Source organism: Microtus ochrogaster, unplaced genomic scaffold (genome assembly GCF_000317375.1).
Source record: "Microtus ochrogaster isolate Prairie Vole_2 unplaced genomic scaffold, MicOch1.0 UNK73, whole genome shotgun sequence".
Lineage (NCBI taxonomy): Eukaryota > Metazoa > Chordata > Mammalia > Rodentia > Cricetidae > Microtus > Microtus ochrogaster.
Window position 1 is genome coordinate 825,005 of NW_004949171.1, and position 23,472 is coordinate 848,476.

The 23,472-nt window shown below is 43.3% G+C and overlaps 1 protein-coding gene and 2 pseudogenes across 1 annotated transcript in view; all 3 read right to left on the reverse strand.

Annotated features, from left to right (window-relative positions):
* The window catches only part of LOC113455648, a 2,202-nt pseudogene extending 1,919 nt beyond the window's left edge, over positions 1 to 283 (reverse strand).
* A 627-nt stretch (positions 284 to 910) lies between these two features.
* Positions 911 to 12,669, reverse strand: LOC101999766 (annotated as a pseudogene).
* A 6,523-nt stretch (positions 12,670 to 19,192) lies between these two features.
* LOC102000031 (tripartite motif-containing protein 30A-like) overlaps positions 19,193 to 23,472 on the reverse strand; it is a 21,658-nt gene continuing 17,378 nt past the window's right edge. Inside the window, exons 5-8 of the mRNA XM_026777575.1 lie at positions 22,433 to 22,455; positions 20,552 to 20,652; positions 20,254 to 20,280; positions 19,193 to 20,009 (exon numbers count right to left, since the gene is read on the reverse strand). Of these exons, the coding sequence (XP_026633376.1) occupies positions 19,303 to 20,009; positions 20,254 to 20,280; positions 20,552 to 20,652; positions 22,433 to 22,455 (858 nt within the window). The 3' untranslated portion in view covers positions 19,193 to 19,302. The remainder of the gene's footprint in view (positions 20,010 to 20,253; positions 20,281 to 20,551; positions 20,653 to 22,432; positions 22,456 to 23,472) is intronic.

Genomic DNA, 23,472 nt, shown 5'->3' on the forward strand with positions numbered 1-23,472 from the left:
ATATATCCTGGCTATGTTCTGCCCTTCCATAAGCCAAATCATCTCTATTCATTAGCAATAAAAGCAGGACATATACAGAAGTACATCCCATATCAGTACTTTCTGTCATCTTCTGTCAGTGACAGAGGACTGGGGTTGTGGAGACTTGGCAGAGTCGAGACAAGTGGCTCAGGGGCAGAGCACCTCCTCAGCATGCACAAGGCCCTGGCTTCCATCTGTGGCACCACAAAACAGGAAGTAAAGGTTAGCAGAGGTCTTACCTCACCTTGTGAGGAACAGACATTGTCTTTGGGAATTTGGGAAATGATGAATTAATATTGCCTTGTAAACAGACAAGCAATTGGATCAAGGAAAAGAATGCATACTAGTTTGCATGGAGAAGAAAAGGTTATTAAAATAGAAAGACCAAATTGGAGTGCCAGTGCTCACTTACTAGGGCAAGGACACCTGATATGGCTGCAAGGAACAGAAACAGACTCAGGTTGAGGAACCACAGTAAGATAAAGGCTGTGACAATTTTATTGAGAGCAATTAGACTTTTATAATTTTATCAGAAACAGATCATAGTGGCATCTGCCAGGATCAATGCAATTTGATTGTCAGAAAACAATGAAGATTGCACCTTATATAGAGTATCAAAGATCGAAGTCTAATACCGATTGCTCTGTCAAAATTCCATGCTTCCTTGACTATTAGGGGGAACAAACAGAGAATGAAATATAGCCTGAATGTTTCATGCCTGAGTGAGCGCATTCATCTCTTGGGTATAGGAAGGCCCAATGTACCCCAGGAGCCACGGACTCTAACATGAAAAACCCATGACTCATGCCTCTCAAGGAAGCTAGGCCAAGGCAGTTTGATGGTTCCCTGCAAGCAAAGACAGAAAAATAAGTTAAAATGATCCCACAGAGCTTCGACATATGAGATTCATCAGACATGGGGACAATGTGCAGACATGGGTGAGGGCTTAGGAGGGTGGACCACAGACTGTCAATGGCTCTGAACATCCCATAGGATTAAAATATGGAAAAACTGCATTAGGGAAGGAAGGTTTACAGAATCTATAGATGAGAGCTCCATGGTTGGAAACATCATAAAATGAGAGAGTGCAAGCTTCTCGGTCCAGGAAAACTCCAACACGAGTGGGAGGACGAGTCAGAGAGAGGAGCAAGACACTGGCATTGTGGGTGACAGAACACTCTTCAAAGGCATTATATACAGACCCGTCCATCATCCCTATAACCCAGTAGCCACATTTGGGCTGATAATTTACATGTTGGTTAACATCAGAATTATATTTGGCTTTGATGCCCTGTTGATTCATTGAAGGAAGCTGGGGTTGAGCACATCTTCCATCATTTATTCCCAGGAGCCAGGCATCACATCTAGACACGTCTACTTCCCAGTAACGTTTCCCTAGGAAGATAGAAGGAAACCCCAGGACACCTAAATCATAGGACTCAGAAACTTGCAAATTTCTTCTATAACCACTCCTATGTTGTATTTGTCTTTTGTCCACGTTAATGACTATGTTTTTCTTGTCGAGTTGACGCAGGGTCACATGAACTGCAGGAAAATGAGACATATAAATTAAGAGTCACATGAGAAACAAGATACTGCATTATTTTTGATTTAAGTAGCAGAAGCCTGAGAAGAAAGTGAGAGAGAATTTGGTATAGTCATTTTTAAGGACAAAGAGAGGGAGATTGGTGTGAATATTAGGAGCAGTAACTTAAAGCGTAAGTATTAGTAGAGAAATAAACTCAGAAAGACATCAAGACGAGAGAGACTGATGGTGTGATTTCTCCTTACCCCAGTGGTGCTGGGCATCCCAGTGCCCTGAAATGACGAAAATGCACAGCATTAAATGCAAGCAAGGGAATCAGAACATTAAAGTCAATGTGCTCTGCAGAGTGGGGGAAGGTCTGGAAACTGTGATATAGGACAGGATGAATGATGCTGTCCATTAAATATGATGACATCACTGGGACAGACTTTCTGCTCTTCGCAGTTTCTCTACCCATGATCAGAGACATCACTCTCTATCCAGAGGGTGCAGCCCCAGCCATCCCTAGAGTCCCCTAGGTAACCACAGAATGTAGTTGCTCTCACCTTGAAACACTTACAGCATGCCCTTCAGATCTGGAGCTCGGAAGATGTTTCTCTCTTTTCTCCAGGTGATTTCGGGCTGTTTCAGACTTAAATTCTGACTCCTAGAGAAAAAAATTGACTTCCACATCTAAGACAGTGTGACCTCTGACCACCATCAACTACCTGTCACTCCCTGTCTTTCTGTCCATAGAGGTCCTGGAGCTCTCCTGAGAATTCTGAGAAGGGGGAGAATGGGTAGATACTAACTCTGCAGACGTGAGAGACACACTAATGAACCCTCCTGCTTACTTGCTATGTAATGTTGGGAAAGTCTTACTTCTCTGGAGCAGAGCTCCTCAGCTGTACAACCAAATACTTGCTTCCTGAGTTTGTATCCTTCCATCCTAAACTCTTAAGAAATGATGAATTAGCGAATTTCAAAACAAATCAAACTTAGGTGGCTAAAAAATCTTATGTGGGCTGGACATGGAGTCAGAAGCCTTTAATCCCTTTACTCAGGGTGCAGAGTCAGGTAGATCTCTGACATCAAGGCTAGCCTGGTCTATAGAGTGAGTTCCATGTCGTTAAGGCTACACAGAGAAACTCTGCCAGAAAAACAACAACAACAACAACAACAACAACAACAACAACAACAACAACAACAGCAAAACAGACCAACAAGCAAACAAACAGAGGGACACAAAGAAACAAACAACTAAATAAATGAATAGGTAAATAAGTGAATTTGTGTTTTCCAGGACAAACTAAAGTCAGGGCACAGAAGCTGCTCCTGGGTAGTAGAGTCATGGAGTGTGGAGAACCCACTGGAGAAAGCCAGGACTTCAAACACTTTCGTCAGTCTGGACACTCTTGGCCAGCTTCTGACTCTTCAAGTTTCTTTTTAAGAGATGACAGTTTTTTAAAAGAAAACTGAAATATCAAACTTATGCTGACACTGAATATCCAGACCTCAGTACAAGGCATTCCCAGTCACTCAGCAAGATGTATCTGCTCCTTACCTACCTTAGTAGTAGCCTGACCTTAGAGCCTGACCTCAGTCCTGGCCTTAGGAAAAAACCAATCAGAGCCCAGCAACACCTGACCCCACAGGGCAAGGACAATCAGAAATAGACAAACAAAACCAGATGTCTTTAAGCTGAGAATCAATGTTGCAACTTCTTAGGGCATCAACAAACCCCAAGTGTGTAATTATGTGGTTTAGAGGACTTGGGTCTGTAGCTATGCAGTGCAGGTCTGGAATTCTCCGAGCCTTCCTCTTTTTGCCTGGCCACCATATTCCCTCCACTTTTTCTTTTGCATCGAATTTTGTCTCTTGGTGATATTTTGGAGATCAGGACTTTGGACACAGAACATGTATTTGCTGCTGACAGCTTGGGTGTGATCTTTACACAGAAGGACATAGCTTTCCAGTCTTCTGAAGTGTGTGGTTCACACGGAGCAGTTGTGCTCACTTTTCTATCCCCATGAGAAATACACAGTACCTCACGAATTTTTCCCAGTATATAATTCTGTGAGCATTGCAGACAAGGAAGACATACCCTATCTAGGATGAATCTGTGAATCAAGTACCTGTGAGCTGCAGGCAGAGCCAGACACAAGCACAGAGCACGCACAGAATGATGGAACCACAAGGAGTCTGAAAGCTCCTGTGGCTCCATTTGCCTCTTCCCACTGCTGAGCCTGACTCTGTGACTCCCCTTACCCAGACCCCTAAAAGAGAATCAAATCTGTCCCCAGTAGTTACACAACAGTCAGAGGCTGCCTTTCCCCACCTCCTCCTCTTTCTTATTGGAACTTCAGTATAACATTTGTCTAAATTCCTCCAACCTATGAGACATATATTTCAGCTGAATACAAAATCATTCTCAACAGACAATAGGACTGGTCATCCCTGTCAGCCCAAACATACCTTGTTAAAACACAATTCACACCTAGGGAAAAAGAAAAAAACATAGTTAATAGCATGTACTGAATGTTCCTGTAAATCCTGGTCACGGCTCGCTGGGAACAAAGTCAAAAGAGAATTAAACCTGTCACCCACAGTTCTCTAAGACATGATATGCACATGATGCATGGCTCTTTACTTGATCTATATGTAAACTAATAGACTATTTTCTGTCTTGTACTACATGACTTTGGAGAATAAAGATGAATAAATAATCATTTGAAAGCTTACATTGGATTCACTGTGCGTACAACTAAACACATGGACAGTGACACTATTCCTGTTCCATGTTAGCTCTCCATCACTAACTTAAAACTAACATGTCTGAGAAGCTGATTTCTATATGATTTTAGTCATTTGGACACAATTTAATGTGTTTGTAATGAAGAAGATTTTCTGATCCTCTAATCCAACTAACCATATCTCTCGGTCTCTTTTTCTCTTTCTGATGTGGGATTCCCCTCTGCATGCTGTGAATAGCAGTGCAGAATTGGGCAAGGTGGGAATTCTAAGCAGAGATAGAGGAGAAAGGAAAGTGGAATCAGGGAGATGCCATGTAGCTGTCAAAAGGGACAGCCACCCCAGAACCATACTGGTAAGCTACAAGCCATGTGGTAAAATAGAACACATTAGGAATTGGTTAATTTATGATGTAAGAGTTAGTTAATAAGAAGCGTAAGCTGTTGACCAAGCAGTGCTGTAATTAATACAGTTTCTGTGTGATTATTACAGACTTGTAGAGTATTTTGGCTGCAGTTACTACCTACGTTAACTAGCTTAGTTTAGACAAATATGTCTAATTCTATTTAATATAGGTTATGAATGACTTATATCAGTTAAAATAAAATAAATACAATGGAAACCAATAAATTAATGATAAGTTACCAGAAGTACTAAAGTCTATGAAATTCACAACTGATATGAAAGAAACAAATTTCTACAGAGATATTTATTACCAGAATATGTTTTTGGTTTAAAGTATTTAAAAATGCAATAGTAATGAGATACAATATAAAAATTATACTTGTAAGGGTAGAGAAGACACCTTTCAACTCTGCAATCGAAAACAGAGGAGAAAACACTCTCTGAGATCTTGGGTGGCAAGTCCCCTCCCACTGACCACATCACTGAATCAGAGGCAGTGGGGTTGAAACTCTCCAAACATCAAATTTAGATGAAATGACGAATTACTATTGAATATCTTTTATGCATGCTCACATTGCAGTAGGATAATAACTACCCATGATTCAACAGACCTCTCAAGGTTCTGTTACTCAACTGAATTTAAATACTAAAACATGCAATTTCCTTTTGCATTCCATGTGAGCAATAACTTCCCAGTCTCTTAGACTGATGCAAGAAAGAGTTCTGGGAGAGCCCAGAGAGCCCTACTGTCCTCACCAGGGAGATCACAGCAGCACAGAGAGAGGAAAATGGCTTTCAGGTGTCCCGACTCTCAGATGCTGGACCTGCAGTCTTACCTGCAGCATCTCTATGGTTGAGCACTGCAACCAATGCTCCAGATCTGAGATCAGTTCTCTCACTGACTTGCTCTGCTTCTCCAGCTCAGTTTGAAAACCTTCCAGGATGTCTAGGATGTCTTCCTTCTCATTCATCAGCTTCTGTAGCTCATTTTTCTCCTTGGAGTCCAGGAATTCCCGCAGTATTTTAAACTCCTTCTGAACATTTTCTACCTCACTCTGTATTTGGTTCTTCAGGGATAAGAAAATGGAGAGTTATTCAGACTGTCCTAATGTTGCTGAGAGACAGAAATCCAGTGTTCTGATAGGGAGTTCTCATGGGAAATGAGCTTGAGTAGGTAAGGGAGTCTTAAGGAAGCATGTGTCTCTTTTCAGTGTCTGTCCATGACATTCCCAAACACAGATCATAGGTCACCTTTACCAAGCTCATTCAAGGCAAATTGAGATGCAAGGCTGTGGCTCAGTTTTCACACAGCTGTCCCCGACTCCTATTCCTGCCTGTTTACTCCTGATCCTACCTCTGAACCCATGAAGCAGCTAACTGCAAGAACAGAACTTTAACAGTTCAACAGTTCCAAAGCATCTTCCCAATGATCACAGTTATAGAAAGAAACACAAGAGGGGTCCCAGGACTCAGTACCATTCTCACCAGGCCTCTGCCATGGTGTTAGCTCCTCACACAGCCAGGCTCAGCTGTCATGCACACTCTGTGGAGTTCCAGCTCCAAGGGAACAGGCAGAGAGGACAAATCAAGGCCTCTTGTCCCCATCAACCTCCAGGGAATGAAGAGCCAGGGAGCTTCTTGCCCAGGTCCCTCCCAGGCATCAGGCTAACTCCCTTAGGAGGTAGGGTCCCCACTTGCCTCCCAGGAAACTTTCTCCTTTTGAAGGTCGTCTTCCCACTGGTCACATCTTTCCTCATTAGCCATCTGCATCTCCAGGGCAGCCTGAAGCATCCCCTGTGGGAGAGGAATTGTAACAGAGTCAAGCAGTGTGCTTAGTAGGACAGCTGCTCTTAGCCAAAGGCCAAGAAACCCTTCTGGAAAGACAGGAGGTCTAAGACTGTTCTCTTTTTAATATCTTGTGCCATGATTTATGTACATAAAGTAAGTAAATCTTCATCTTCAGCTCAATCCATTCTTATATTTACACACACAAGTCCCATACAGACAGACACAGAAATCTCTCTCAGTCAGTCATTCTACCAAGTACACACCTCTCACTTTGATTATGTCATCAGAAAACTGAGGAAACTTTGTTAGCTCCCCTGGTCTTTCCTGTAATATACATGCATCACAAGTCCCACAACTGGCAATGCAATTTTTTTTGAACCTGAATCTTATTATGTAGCCCTGGCTGTCCTGGAACTCCTCTGTAGACCTCCATACCCTCAAATTCATCAGCAGTCAGAGTTCTGGAATTGAGTCATGTGACACTACACAGGCCACACAGACACGCTCGTCACTGCCATATGCCATTCATTTTCTAGCCCCACTGTTGAGAGTTACGAGACTTAATTAAATAGTATGAATAAACCTGACATGAACATTGAAAAAAGTCTACACAAAGTGGAGACGTCCCATCTGTTACTGTGTCCTGCTCTGTGTCCCACATCTCCTTATTTCTTACCTCATACTTATTGGCCACCTCTTCAATGAGAGCTGTTTGGTGTCCACGGTGCTCCTGAGATCTCTCACAAAGCCAGCAGATGGCCACCATTTCCTTCTCACAGAAGAGCTGGAGTTTCTCTCCATGTTTGCACAGACATTCACCTTCTGCTCCTCCTCTGGGCTGGACTTGAACTCCTTTAGCCTCTCCACTATGTTGGCTACATGTCAAATAGGCTTCAGATTCCCAAACAGGTAACATTCTCGGCACACAGGGCAGATGCCCTCCCCTTCTTTGCCTTTTCTGGATTCATAGTTCAGAGTGATGCAGGCTCGGCAGAAGATGTGGTCACAATCGGCACTCACAGGTTCTTTCAGAAGCTCCAGGCAGATAGGACAGGTCACCTCCTCCTTGATCATCTCCAGGACTGATGAGGTCATTGTTGCTGTGATGCTGAGTCTGTCTGTCTGTCTGTACTCCTGACACTTCTGCTCAGGTACCTGAGTGACTGGGATGATGAGAAGGAGGACAAGTGAGAAAGATAAAATCAGCACTGAACTGTGAAGAGATCAACGAACGCCCTCGATGATGAGGGAAAAGAAGAAAGGAGAGAGATTTGGAGAGAAGTTCAGAGACATGGCAAAGGTGCACGTTGTCATCCTTTCAAGTTCTCTGCTATATTTCATCCAAAATGACTAATTTCAGATGCAGGATTGTTATTTCTTTTCACTGAAGACCAGGAAGATCGTGTTTCCTTTCATCAGCCTCGTATAATCGACCTTCTGTCCTTCCCTTTCTTTCCCAGGACAAAATCACATCTTCAGTGTTACAAGCATCAAACTACTCACTTCTCCCCGACTATACTTCCTCCTTGATCAGCACCACTCAGTGCGACTCTCTGATCCTGTTTACCAGTCTCTTACCAGAGAGCCTGGTGCTGATGTGGAGTGTAAACAGCCCATCTCCTGATTCACATAGGCAATGATTTTTCTTGTTGTTTAAGAGTGGTTATTACTCTGTAGAAGATCCTAGTTGACTTCCTGGCACCCACATGAAGCAGGTCACAGCTACTTGTAACTCCAGCTTCAAGGAATCCACCAGCTGTGATCATCCCAACCATCCTTTCAAATGTGGATACACACAGGCAGTCCCACAAATATACAACTCAAAACAAAGTGAAACTTAGTTTACTTGTTTTTTTTCCTATTTCTTTTTAGACAAACAGTGTTTGGTTTTTACCGTAGGTCTCTTGGAAACCTAGCCTATAGTTCTTGGTTGCCCACACAATGTCTGTTATAGGTTCATTTCCTTGGTGCAGGCCTTCATTCTAATCTGACCTTGGTTGGCTACTGCCACCGGTTCTGTGCCACCACTGCGCTAGCATATCTCACAGGCAGGACAGACAGTAGGTGAAGGCTTTGTGACCTGGTTGGTGTTTGCATTTCTTTTGGGATCCTGCAGAGGACCTTCCTTCCCCAGAGAGACTAGAATGTAGAGGTGAAGGCTCCATGTAGTCACCAGCTCAACTTCTTCATGTTCAGTGAATTCTGTGGGTCTGCTCCTAGGCAAGGAGATTCCACTGTCATTTTCTAGAGGGAACCCTTTGTCTTATAGCATGATTAATAAAAACTCAGAGAGAGATACCGAGGTTCAATCTGAAGATCAGAAAAGCAAAACAGCCAGTGACTGGCTCTTACCTCTATCTCAGTCTAAAATGGTGATCCTGCCTCCAGGATCTCAGGATGAGCCTGAGCCTAAGGTATTACCTCCTATTTTATAATCCTCTTTAATTCTGGGTTTACTGGCAAGCACAACTACTGCCTGGTTTCTATGGCAAACTAGTGTGACTACTGGGATTAAAGGTGTGTATCATTGTTGCTTTGTCTGTAAGGCTGACCAGTGGGGCTGTTTTACTCTCTGATTTTCAGGCAAGCTCTAGTTTTAAAACACAAATCAAATCCACTACAGTCTTTTCAACAGCTTCAGTTGTTTGGGGTCTTCCGTGTGATCCCCTTGGCCAACAATTCTGTTGAATGCAACCAAGTCCCACCACTGGAATTCTTGTTTGGTGACAAGTGATTGCCTGTTGGGACTTCATATTCTCTTTTAGTAGGAGACCTCATTAGGATTTATTAATATATTTTAGGACGTTTCCATTGCACTAGGTTGACTTATCATCCTTCAAATGCTCCCCCATTCCAGTAAAATTTATCTTTTTTTAAAAAGACACTAAGTAAAAAAAAACAAAAAAAAAAAAACAAAACAACAACAACAACAAAAAAAAACTAGGTTCCTTTAGTTCAAATAATATGGCTACAGAGAGATTGTTTGTTTTGTGGCTGGGGTATGTGACAGATAAGGAAAACTTCATTCTGTGTAGGCATACATTCTATAATTCTAAAAGAGAAGCTCCTCCCTACTCTCACTCCTTGCTACCCTCCTCCAAATTGTAAAAGTGCTATGAGATATGTAACTGCTTCCTCTGGCTTCAGGAACCCACTTACTCTGTGTGAGAGAGTTCCTCACAGCTCAGAGAGTACAAGCAGTTTCTTACTCAGCTACACATTCCACACAAATGAGATCATTGGCTGTCCACCTTAAAACACCCCTCCTCCAGTTCACGTGTGACAAGCCTTTGATTTGCCCTATAGGCTGTTGTTGTCGTCCTACTAGGAGTAATTAATAAATCCAGGTAATTATAATTTAAGCTGAGTCTGCCGTCTTTTCCTGGTGAATTTGAGCTCTGTAATGTTATGCCCAAATCTGCAAAGTCCCCACAAAAGCCAACAAGGAAACCAAGAGTCCCATAAGTAAAAGCAAAAAGCCTTTATTTTAATAAAGTTTACAAACTCGATCTCTCTGCATGTCTGACGTATTGGAATAAATGGAGAGCCCCGAGCTCAATTAGAATTGGGTTTTTATAGTAGTAAGGTGGGGGTGAGGGGTCTCTGAGGTTCAGGACCTCTGATTGGATGACATTTGTCTAGGGTTGTCTTTGTGAATGTGTGCTGGCAGGTGATCCTACCTACAGCTTTGAGTGGTCTGTTCTTGGGCAGTGGTTGAGTAATCTCAGCTTGAGGTTCCTCCTGCAATGAGGAATTGCTTTAGGGTAAACTACTTTGACTCAGGCCTCTTATTAAATTTATGGATGGTCAGAGTTCTACTCTGGCAGGTGATAATGGTTGGAAGTAAAGAACTTCCTTTGGGTGACCTGCCCATACTTATCTTACCATGGCTGGCCCCCACAGTAACACATAAAACACTTCTTTTTTATTCATTTTTTATTGTGTTTACAGCCTGACCACTGTTTCCCCTCCCTCCTCTCCTCCTAGTCCTACTCCCAAGCTCTTCCCTTCCACCCTCCCATCAACTCCTTCAACCATTATGTTCATCAAAGGCAGGCCTCCCATGATGTCAACGAGCCATGGCCTATCAAGTTGCAGGTAAAAGCATTTTTTTTTTTGATGAAACTTCAAAGTATGGATATCATATAAAAATGTTTTTTTTTTTTTTCCAAATAGGCTGGGTAAACAAATTGTCCCAGGACTTATTTACAAAGTAGCATTTTCTGGAACAACTTAATGTCTATTCACTATATGCTGGCGAGTTTAAAACCTGGAGAACTCTAATGTGTGCATTGTAATATCTCCTATCATATAGCAGTAAAGAGAGTCGATGCCTAAGATCAGGCGGGAGTGGTCCACAACTGATGAAGAGCAGGGGAGAGCAAAGGGAAAGAGGATGGGCTCATGACAGTCTGTTGTAATAGGAGCGGCGGGACTGCGTCCCCAGCACCCCGGCCGCCTCCGGCTAGCTTTACCCGAAATAATTACACGGACACTGTATTCATTTAATCACTGCTTGGCCATTTCTATCTAGCCTCTTCTAAGCTAACTCTCGCACCTGGACTAGCCCATCTCTAATAATCTGCTGTAGCCCACAAGGTGGCTTACCAGGGAGATTCTAGCCTACATCCATCCTTGGTCGGAGCTTCATCGCGTGTGCCTCAGAGAGCAGAGCTCTCGCCTCTGCCCGCAAAAGTGGAGCATCGTGTCTCTCTGAGGCATCTGCCCCCGAGAGGAGAGCTGTTGAGTCTCTGTCTGAGGTGTCTTACCTCACTTCCTCTTCCGCCCAGCATTCTGCTCTGTTTACTCCTCCCACCTTATGTTTTAACCTATCAGGGCAAGCAGCTTCTTTATTTAATTAACCAATGACCTTCCTCCATCAACAGTCCTCCAAGTCAACCTGGACACAGGAGACCTGGCCCGTGTCCTCTGGTGTCTACATTAGCTTGAGTGGAGCTGGGATTCCCTGTTCCCTGTCCTTTTGCGGCTCTCAGGATCTTCCTATCAGCAGACATCTTTCAGTCTTTATGGCATTAAAATCAGTCAGGAGCTTGTGCTGTTCCTGAAAGGCAGAAACGTCCTGGGGCTGCAGTGGTCACCTGTAACCCCAGTGTCTAGGGAGGGTAGAACAGGGCAGTTAGATGAGGTTAGCCTGGGCTATATAAGGTTACGGTGTCACAAATGAAAAGAAAGGCTGTGACTTCAGTAAGTGTGGGATTCCAGTGTTCTCACACACAGTCTCTTTCTTCCCCTGTCACCTCCTCTGTCTCTTTACTTGGAATCAAATCCTGCGCCTAGCAGAAACTGGAAAGTGCCTGCCAACCCACGAACAGCACTATGATAATCAAGAACACCATTTGAGTATTTCTTTCTTCTTCTTTCTTTCTTCCTTTCTTTCTTTGTCTTTCCCTTCCTTCCTTCCTTCCTTCCTTCCTTCCTTCCTTCCTTCCTTTCTTCTTCTTCTTCTTTTTTTTAAAGACATTATCTTTTGGATCCAAAGGGATGCCTTCAAGTTTTGATTTTTCTGCATCATCTTTCTTTGTAGCAGGAATTACTAGTCTGAATTTCCTTTAGGCATGCAGACATGGACGAAGGAAAGCATGCAAGGGTAATGACCTTTAAGTAACATTAGCAATTCTCTACAGACTTGAGGCTTTAAACAGTACAAGTAAATGTACGAGAGGCTCCAGAAAGATTGGGACTTCCAATTACTGAGACAGAAGCAAAGGAAGCGATAACATAGAACCATCGATAATACACTATTACACAGCAAGACCTTCAACTCCACATTCAGACACCATTCTGGCTTTACTCCAACTGTGCAATTTGAAAATTTTCTTTGGGGCGATGGTGTCGCACGCCTTTAATCCAAGCACTTGGGAGGCAGAGGCAGGCGGATCTCTGTGAGTTCGATACCAGCCTGGTCTACAGAGCTAGTTCCAGGATAGGCTCCAAAGCCACAGAGAAACCCTGTCTCGAAAAACCTAAATAAATAAATAAATAAATAAATAAATAAATAAATAAATAAAAAAAATAAAAATTTTCGTTGTCAAGGCCACACCTCCCTCTGCCCACTACCCCAGCAGTCAGGAAGGAGCCAGCATTTCTTCTTTCCTGGCTCTTATCGCTCTCAAATTCAACTCACCAGAACAAAGAGTGTTTTCTTCCAAATTCTGCCCTCTAGATTTGCTCTCAGGCCTTCAGACACCAACCAAGAAATCCTGAATTTGTGAAGAGGAACGAATAGAGGCCACAGTGTCCTGAGGACTCAGTCCCTAAGTCTGATTTCTGCCGAGCAAGAAGAGAAATGAAAGTGAAGACTTTTAGGGCTGAAACTAAGAAATAGAAACTAAATAACTACCAGCCAATGGGATGCTAGCACAATGGTATCTGGGGTTTTACCATTAGAGGAAGTCATTTCCCCTAATTCAGCTCTGCCTTCCTCAAACTTAGGACAGAGTGCTACAGGAAGTTGTCAGGTGAGTTGTTCAGGCTCATGTTACAATCATCTAAAAATGTCTTGATCCTCTGGAAAGCTGCCCCTATGGAAAGAAAGCCTTTGTCCTGGAGGAGGAAGCTGCAGTTCAGGGCAGCTGCTCACAATCAAGATTCCCACCCAGCGGGGACAGGATGGGAGGAGCCCCATGCAGAGCCCTGCAGAGACACTTTCCACACTCACAGCAGTGAAACTAGCAAGCTGCAGGGGCTCTCCAGCTGCCCAGGGGTGTCCTGCAATTTAGGTGTTCTGTTGCTGCCCAGAGCAGGGCCTCTTCCTAGTCCTGATCTGATGCATTCATTAAATCCCTTCTAGGACTCCCTCCCAAGAATGTCTCTGCAGGTCCTCATTTGAGTTAGGGTTTCTATTATTAGAGACAGTTGCTATTGCCTCAGCATCCCATGAATTAGAAGCTGAACGTGTGTAGCGTTGGGGATGCTGTTGAGTTGGCACAGTGCATGCCTAGCAGGGTGGAGTCCTGGGGTGGATCCTGAGCACTGTACACACCCAGGTGTGCTGACAGGTGCATGTGTCTGTCTTAGTCACTCTTCTGTTTCTGTGATAAACGCCACAACTGAGGCACCTTATAGGGACAGTGCATGATTTGGGGCTTGCAGTTTCAAAGGATTAGAGGTCATGGCCACCACAGTGGGAAGCATGGCAGCAGGCAGGAAGGCATGGTGCTGGGGCAGGAGGTGAGAGGTCACACTTGAGACACAAACCTGAGCCAGAGACAGAAAAGCACTGGGAAGCCCAGAATGTACTGAAATCTCAGAGCTCACACACATGTCACATATACTCCAATACTGCCACACCTTCCAATTTATCCCAAACAGACCCAATAACTGGAAATGGAGTATTCAAAGATATGAGCCTATGGAGGCCATTCTTATTCAAACCACCACTGGATTCTGGTGCAGGAGTATTGTCTGTATTCTGTCAATCATGTTTAAAATAAATGCTGATTGGAAGGTAGGAAGTATAGGCGGGTCAACCAGACATGTAGTAGAGGCAGGGCGATGAGAACAGGAGCATTCTGGGAAGGAGGAAGCCCATTGCTCTGATTTCTGTCCAGAACTCCGAGAAGCAAAATGTAATCTACGTGGCTGAGAAAGGTACTGAGCCATGTGGCTAGCATAGATAAGAACAATGGGTTAATATAAGCTACAAGAGATAATAAGTAGCCTGAGATAATGGGCCAAACAGTTTATAACCTAATGTAGACTCTGTGTGGTTTTCTTTGGAGATTGCTGGCTGTGGGGTACCGGGCGGACAGATACCCGGTACCCCATATGTTACAGGCCCTGTCATGTTACAGGATTCCACTGCTTTGGAGCTGGCAGCAGGAAGATTAGGAGCTTAGAGACCATGCTCAATAATAGGGGACTTTGATGCCAAGACAGCCTGAGATACATGAGAATTATCTAAAAACCGAAACCCTGTGTCTGGGAAACGGACCATCCCCATTTTCAGTCTCACCCCCACTTTTGCACACTTATATCATGTGATTTTTATGTTCTCAGATCTACTAAAATATGACATACACAGTGACAGCAGATATGACAGCCTAGTCTGAGTTTTGTTTAACATACCTGTCGCCTCCTCCTCTTTCTATTCTTATTTTTAGAGACGGGCTCTTACAGTGCACCCCAGCCTGACCTCTAGCTGAGATTTAACTCCCTCACCCTCCCCAGTGCTGAGCTCCTGGACTTTTGCTGTTGTTTCAGTTTGGTCTTTGCACTTCAGGGATTGAACCCAGGACCTTGTGAATGCTGGGCCAGTGTTCCATCCCTGAGCTAAACCCCTAGCCCAAACTCCACATCTTGATGAGGTCAAGAGACTGAACTGCTATTCTTGCTGTGGACACAATGACTGTCAATCAACATTATAATCTGATTTTTCTGAATTGTTAATGATTATATAAAATTCTTTACAACTTTTTAATTGCTTTTGTTTTGGAGGCAAGGTTTTATTTCACATCCCAGACTGGTCTGGAGCTCGCTTGTGTTCAGGGTAGTCTCCAGCTGCTGGCAGTACTCCTTTCTCAATCTATCAAGTGCAGGTGTTAGAGGGATGAGCCACCATCTTTGTCTTTCACAGATCTGAACCAGTGCCTCCTCTGTTTCTAACTAAGGTCTTCTTGGTAACAAAAAACATAAAATCCTCAGACAGCTATGTAGGTCTTCATGAATTTTCCTAGACACAATTCCACTCAAGTCTTTGTGCAAAGATTTGACTTTGTGGTCAGGTCTGTCACCAGTGTCGAACCTCAGTGACAAGAATGAAGGTGGCCAGGAGAGCACAGCACTGACCACGCTGCTGAGCAGTGCAGCAATGTGTGTGAGTCTAACTGTGTCAATACACGCTGACATTTATTTCAACACAGGAAAGGCTTTCCCATGAAACAATTATGGAAGAAATATTAACCAAAAAGAACATAGGAGTGATATGAAGATAGAACATTTTTGTAGGGCCTGGGTCTACCCTTGTTCCTGGGGTTCAGCTTGAGGACAGTTTCTGGTCAGCATTCTGTTTGTTCTTCTGCTCCTTCTGCCCTGCCTGGTGATTAGCTGTAGGGCATTGTTGACTCTATCTTTGGTGTGGTAATTTCCCACGTGCCTGGCTTGAAATCCTTGAGCATCAGGGAGGTATATAAGGATTTCCCCAAGGTTGAATAAACAGCATTCTGCTGATCTCTTTTCTAATGACCCAGGTCTCTTTGTGTGTTCTTTCAATCTCCAGGCCCTTGCCCGACTTGCGTATGGTACAGTGGCGCGCTAACTGTACCAAGGAAGTAACACAGAATCGGGTGTTACACATTTTTCTTGAATGAATTTATAATTTAAAATTTAAATAAAATCAACTGTTATTTTTTTGTTTGTTTTGGTTTTTCAAGACAGAGTTTCTTTGTAGCTGTGGAGCCTGTTCTGGAACTAGCACTTGTAGGCCAGGCTAGCTTTGAACTCACCGAGATCCGCCTACATCTGCCTCCCTAGTGCTGGGATTAAAGGCGTGTGCCACAACTGCCCTGATATTTTATAATACAGCATTTTCAAATTTTCAAAAAAGCATAGTGATGTTTTGATTGGAGTGTTGCAATCTCTTCCAGCGTGTAGTGCTAGACCTCCATTCTACATGCCGCACTGTGACTGCCTCTCTGCTGTCACAGAGAGAAACACGATGGAGCTCCACTCAAAATGAGTCCCCAGGAGCTGCCTTGATGGTGCCACACTAACCTAAGTGAGTTCTCATGACAGAGCATCCTATGTTGTGTCACATGTCTGTCCTGCCTCCTGCCTGGAAATTACAGAGCCTGGCTGCAGGCGCCTGCTGTGAACCTACCTCTCCACCCTACAAAGTCTGAGTCTTGTTCTTCAGCCACGTGGACCCTGATGCTCTCCAGAGATCTCTCTCTTCAGTCTTCTCTGATAGTGGGCCCTGAACTCTCCTGGGAGCACTCACCATGGTGGGTCTTCTCTCTCTTTCTCTCCCCTCTTCCACACCTCTCTCTATTTATGGCAATCTGACTCCAAATAAACTCCTTCTGCCCACCAATTCTCCAACGTGTCCCATTGAACCAACTACCTCATTTAAAACTTGGAACATTCCTCTTTAAAGGTGAGACAAAATGCAGCAGGGTCTGACTCTGTAACTGAGCCTGGCTCAGATGCACAGCAACCTCCTGTCTCTGCCTCCTGAGTGCTGGCACTACATCAAAACCATTATGCCAGGCTCTGGTACTCAGCCTCAAAATCCTTTATTGCAGTCACAGTGAGAAAGAAACAGACAGACGCCATGTTGAATACCACGGACATGCCATAAGTTCCTAGAAGCATGCTATTGTTCACATTTCACAACACAGCACAAGGGCAGTTTACAGCATCACTGGCATCTCCATCATTCACTGTAAAATGGAAATCATAGGATTTACATATTTGATAAGAAACAAATGTAGCACCACTACAATTATCCTGTCAAAAAATAAATGTGAAAACCAAAATATAATCATAGATATCTACAGCATATTAGAGTAAATTTGACATCAGGAATGAGAAATCTTCATGTGTCCCTTCTCCCGACTTTTGCATGGAATCAGAACATAAACTCAGTAATTATCAGAACAACCATCTATGGAGTGTTCACTGGATGCTTTGTATACATTGAACTTCCTTTTGAAACACTTACATAACTCATTTTACATTTGTGAATGTGTCTAGGCCTGTGTGTACTGCATATGTGTCAACACAGAGGATAATCTGCAGGTCAGAGTTGGCTGCCTCCTTCTACCATGTGGGTAAAGTGATGGAACTCAGGTCACTGAGCTTGGAGGACGATGCTTTTATCATCAGAGCCTTCTCACACATCCAGATTTATTTTCTCACACTGACTTATATAGTATGTGTATACTCTTTATAGAAAAAATTTAAAAAACAACAAATAATAACAAAAAACAAACAAAAACAAAAAGGCCATAAAGCATAGGCTTTTGAGGTTCCTATTCAGGGTTACACTTCAATGTGGAGTGGTAGGATTAGAACCCAGCTCCTCTGAACACAGTCTTAGTGTCTTGACTGAAGTTGTTTTGTCCCACCCAGTTCTGCAGCCATTATGTCCCAAAGAATCACACAGAGGTCTACATAAGTTATAAACGGATTGGCCCATTAGCTCAGGCTTCTTATTACCTAATTCTTATGACTTACATTAGCCCATAATTCTTATCTGAGTTAGCCACGTGGCTTGGTACCTTTTTTGACAAGGCAGTCACATTTTGCTTCCTCTGAGGCTGGATCATGACTGCAGACAGCACTTCCTTCTTCCCAGCATTCTTGTTGCCCTTCCTCTACTTCCTGCCTGGCCACTGGCCAGTCAGCATTTATTACACAAGTACAAGAAGCAAATCTTTACAGGGTAAAGCCATTGTCCCAGAGCATTAGCGCTTACTATTAGAGATATTTCCTTCTTAAGTTTTGATGAAGCGCAGCAATGTAGTTAAACTGACCTACAACTAAGGGCTCATTCCTAGGCTAAAGAGACACCTATATGTAATTTTCAAAACTAATAGAAAAGCTGGAGAGGAACTTTGTAGTTGGAAGTTGCTTGTTTGTTCCTGGCTACAACGACCAGAATAATCACACAGAAGCTATAGTAATTACAACATTGCTTGGTCTATTAGCTCAGACTCCTTATTAAGTAACTCCTACATCTTAAATTAATCCATTTCTATTAATCTGTGTATCACCACGAGCCTGTGGTTTACCGGGTAAGGTTCAGGGCATCTCCTACATTTGGCAGCTATATGGCATCACTGTGAATTCACTTACTCTCTATCTATCTATCTATCTATCTATCTATCTATCTATCTATCTATCTATCTATCTACCTACCTCATCTATCCTGGCTATGTTCTGCCCTTCCATAAGCCAAATCAAATCTATTAATAAAAGCAGGACATATACAGAAGTACATCCCATATCAGTACTTTCTGTCATCTTCTGTCAGTGACAGAGGAATGGGGTTGTGGAGACTGGGGCAGAGCACCTCCTCAGCATGAAAAAGGCCCTGGATTCCATCTGTGGCACCACAAAACAGGAAGTAAAGGTTAGCAGAGGTCTTACCTCACCTTGTGAGGAACAGACATTGTCTTTGGGAATTTGGAAAATGGTGAATTATTATTGCCTTGTAAACAGACATGCAATTGAATTAAGGAAAAGAATGCATACTGGTTTGCATTGAGAAAAAAATTATTAAAATAGAAAGACAAAATGGGAGTGCTGGGGGTCACTTAATAGGGCAAGGTTACCTGATAATGGCCTCAGGGAATGGAAACAGTCTCAGGTTAAGGGACCACAGCAAGATAAAGGCTGTGACAATTTTATTGAGAGCAATCAGACTTTTATACCTTTATCAGAAACAGATCATAGTGGCAATTGCCAGGATCAATGCATTTTGCTTGTCAGAAAACAATGAAGATGGCAGGTCATACAGGGTACCCAAGATTAATGTCTAATACCTATTGTCCTGTCAAATTTCCATGCTTCCTTGACTATTGGGCGGAACAGAGAATACAATATAGCCGGAATATTTCATGCCTAAGTGAGCGCATTCATCTCTTGGGTACTGGAAGGCCCAGTGTACCCCAGGAGCCATGAATTCTAACATGAAAACCTATGACTCATGCCTCTCAAAGAAGCTAGGTCAAAGCAGTTTGATGGTTCCCTGCAAGCAAAGACAGAAAAAAAAGTTAAAATGATCCCACAGAGCTTCAACATATGAGATTCATCAGACATGGGGACAATGTGCAGACATGGGTGAGGGCTTAGGAGGGGGGCCCACAGACTGTCAATGGCTCTGAACATCCCATAGGATTAAAATATGGATAAACCACATTAGGGAAGGAAGGTTTAGAAAATCTATAGATGAGAGCTCCATGGTTGGAAACATCATAAAATGAGAGAGTGCAAGCTTCTCGGTCCAGGAAAACTCCAACACGAGTTGGAGAACAAGTCAGAGAGAGGAGCAAGACACTGACATTGTGGGTGACAGAACACTCTTCAAAGGCATTATATACAGACCCGTCCATCATCCCTATAACCCAGTAGCCATATTTGGGCTGATAATTTACATGCTGTTTATTATCAGAATGATCTATAGCTTCATACTCAGAGCGATAATCATCCTGGTTATATAATTTGGATCCAAAGTCAAGAGCATATTTTTTCTTAAAATTTGGATGTTGGTTAACATCAGAATTATATTTGGCTTTGAAGCCCTGTTGATTCATTGAAGGAAGCTGGGGTCGAGCACATCTTCCATCATTTATTCCCAGGAGCCAGGCATCACATCTAGACACGTCTACTTCCCAGTAATGTTTTCCTGAGTGGATGGCTGGATACCCTAGGACACCTAAATCATAGGACTCAGAAACTTGCAAAGTTCTTCTATGACCACTTCCATGTTGTATTTGTCTTTTGTCCACGTTAATGACAATGTTTTTATTTTTGGGTTGTTGCAGGGTCACGTGTACTGCAGAAAAATGAGACATAAATTAAGAGTCACATGAGAAACAAGGTACTGCCTTTTTGGCGATATAGGGAGCAGAAGCTTAAGGAGAAAGTGAGGATGAATATGGAAGAGTCGAGTTTAAAGTCAAGGAGAGGTAGATTGCTGTGTGTATTGGGAGCAGTAACATAAAACATAAGTATTAGTAGAGAAATAAACTCTGAAAGACATTAAGACGAGAGAGGCTGATGGAGGGATTTCTCCTTACCCCAGTGGCACTGGACATCCCGGAACCCTGAAATGATAAAAATGCACAGCATTAAATGCAAGCAAGGGAATCAGAACATTAAGTCAATGTGCTCTGCAGAGTGGGGAAGGTCTGGAAACTGTGATATAGGACAGGATGAATGATGATGTCCATTAAATATGATGCCATAACTGGGACACATTATCTGTTCTTCTCAGTTTCTCTACCCATGATCAGGGACATCACTCTCTATCCAGAGAGTGCAGCCCCAGCCTCCCCTAGAGTCCTCCAGGTAACCACAGAATGTAGCTGCTCTCACCTTGAAACACTTGCAGCGTGCCCTTCAGATCCGGAGCTCTGAAGATCTTTCTCTTTCTTCTCGGGACCATTTTAGGCTGTTTCAGTCTTAAGTACTGACTCCTAGGGACAAAAGATTGACTCCACAACTCATACAGTGTGACCTCTGACCACCATGGACTTCCAATTACTCCCTATTTTTCTAACCATAGAATTCCTGGAGCTCTCCTGAGAATTTTGAATAGGTGGAGAGAAGGTAGATACTAACTCTGAGACATAAGAGACACACTCATGACCCCTCCTGCTTACTTTCTATGTGGTGTTGGGAAAGCCTTACTTCTCTGGACCAGAGCTCTTTACCTGTACAACCAAATCTTTGCTCCTTGAGTTTGTATCCTTCCCTCCTAGACTCTTTAGAAATGATGAATTAGTGAATTTCAAAATAAATAAAACTTAGGTGGCTAAAAAATCATATGTGGGCTGGGTATGGAGTGAGAAACCTTTAATCCCTTTACTCGGGAAGCGGAGGCAGGTAGATCTCTGACATCAAGGATAGCCCGGTCTATAGAGTGAGTTCCATGTCTGTTAAGGCTACACAGAGAAACCGTACCAGAAAAACAACAACAACAACCAAACAGACCGACAACCACACAGACCGAGAGACACAAAGAAACAAACAACTAAATAAATGGATAGATAAATAAGTAAATTTCTGTTTTCCAGGACAAACTAAAGTCAGGGCACAGAAGCTGCTCCTGGGTAATAGAATCATGGAGTGTGGAGAACCCACTGGAGAAAGCCAGGACTTCAAACACTTTCGTCAGTCTGGACACTCTTGGTCAGCTTCTGACTCTCCAGGTTCCTTTTTAAGAGATGACAGTTTTTGAAAAGAAGACTGAAATACCAAACTAATGCTGACACTGAAGATCCAGACCTCAGTATGAGGCAGTCCCAGTCAGTCAGTAAGGTGTATCTGCCTCTTACCTGTCCTTAGATGTAGCCTGACCTTAGAGCCTGACCTCAGTCTCAGTCATACGAAGAAGCCAATCAGAGCCCAGCAACACCTGACTCCACAGATCAAGGACAATCAGAAATAGGCAAACAAAACCAGATGTCCTCATGCTGAGAATCAATGCTGCTGCAACTTCTTACAGCTTGACCCAATTCCAAGTGTGTAACGATGTCATATTGGAGGGCTTGGGTCTGTAGCCATGCAGTGCAGGTTTGGAATTCTCCAAGCTCTCCTCACTTTGCCTGGCCACCATACCCTATCCCCTTTTTCTTTTCCATCAAATTTTGTCTCTTGGTGGTATTTTGGAGATCAGGACTTTGGACACAAGAACATGAATCTGCTGCTGACAGCCTGGTTGTGATCTTTGTACAGAAGGGCACAGCTTTCCAGTCCTATGAAGTGTGTGTTTCATACAGAGCAGTTGTGCTCACTTTTGTATCCCCCACGTGAAATACACAGGTCCACAGGAATTTTTCCCAGTATACAATTCTGTGAACCCTGCAGACAAGGAAGGCAACCCTATTACAGGATGAATCTGTGAATCAAGTACCTGTGAGCTGCAGGCAGAGCCAGACACAAGCACAGAGCACGCACAGAATGATGGAACCACAAGGAGTCTGAAAGCTCCTGTGGCTCCATTTGCCTCTTTCCATTGCTGAGCCTGACTCTGTGACTCCCCTTACCCAGATCCCTAAAAGAGAATCAAATCTGTCCCCAGTAGTTACAAAACAGTCAGAGGCTGCCTTTTCCCACCTCCTCTTCCTTCTTATTGGAACTTCAGAATAATATTTGTCTAAATTCCTCCAAACCTATGAGACATATATTTCAGCTGAATACTAAATCATTCTCAACAGACAATAGGACTGGTCATCCCTGTCAGCCCAAACATACCTTGTTAAAACACAAATCACACCCTAGGGAAAAAGAAAAAAAATAGTTAATAGCATGTACTGAATGTTCTTGTAAATCCTGGTCACAGGCTCACTGGGTACAGAGACAAAGTCAAAAGAGAAGTAAGGCCTGTCACTAACAGTTCTCTAAGACATGATATGCACACGATGCATGGCTCTTTACTTGACTTACGTCTATTAAAGCTGTATATATATTTTTACAATCTGTCTGCATTCGTTTACACCGTTACATTTTGGTGTCCAACGTTGGGCTATTTTGCGCCTGACTCGAGCGGGTAGCCCGCTAGCTAACACAGCCCCCTCCCGGGTGCTGTTTTTTAGTTCGTGACTCGGGCCCCAGTGCCGAGTCTGAGACACACTGGGCCACACAGGCCCATTCTGCCTACCTTGGCTAAGTTTGCAACGGAACCCCACTGCCTGAATTAGCAGAAGCTCAAGTATCTGCGGTTTTGCAACAAAAGCTGCCACAGCGGCAGATTTGATCTGATACAAAGTGACTTTGCCGGGCGGTGGTGGTGGTGGTGGTGCACGCTTTTAATCCCAGCATTTGGGAGGGAGTGGCAGGCGGGCAGGCGGATCTCTGTGAGTTCGAGGCCAGCCTGGTCTACAAGAGCTAGTTCTAGGACAGGCTCCAAAAACACAGAGACCACCACTGGCAGGAACCGATCATTGCAGGTAAAAGAAAATTTTCTTTTATAAATAAAATGTCTGAACACGTTACTGTTCAAGAATTTAACAGTTTTTTAAATTGTACCATGCGACAGATTTTGCAAGAGGTGTCTATCACCCCACATCTATGGATCCTTCTGGGATTCATAGTTTTCATTGGCACTAAATGGTTTGATAATAGAAATATGATAAAGTCTTTATGAGACAAATCCAGGATTCTTAACGCAGAGATCGAACGCTTAAAAACAATTGAGAATGACAACAATCTTCTCAAGAATCAGTTTGAAGTTCTCCAGGCTGATGTTAAGGAGAAATTCATTACTATGGAAGAGGGAACAGCTGATTTGGATC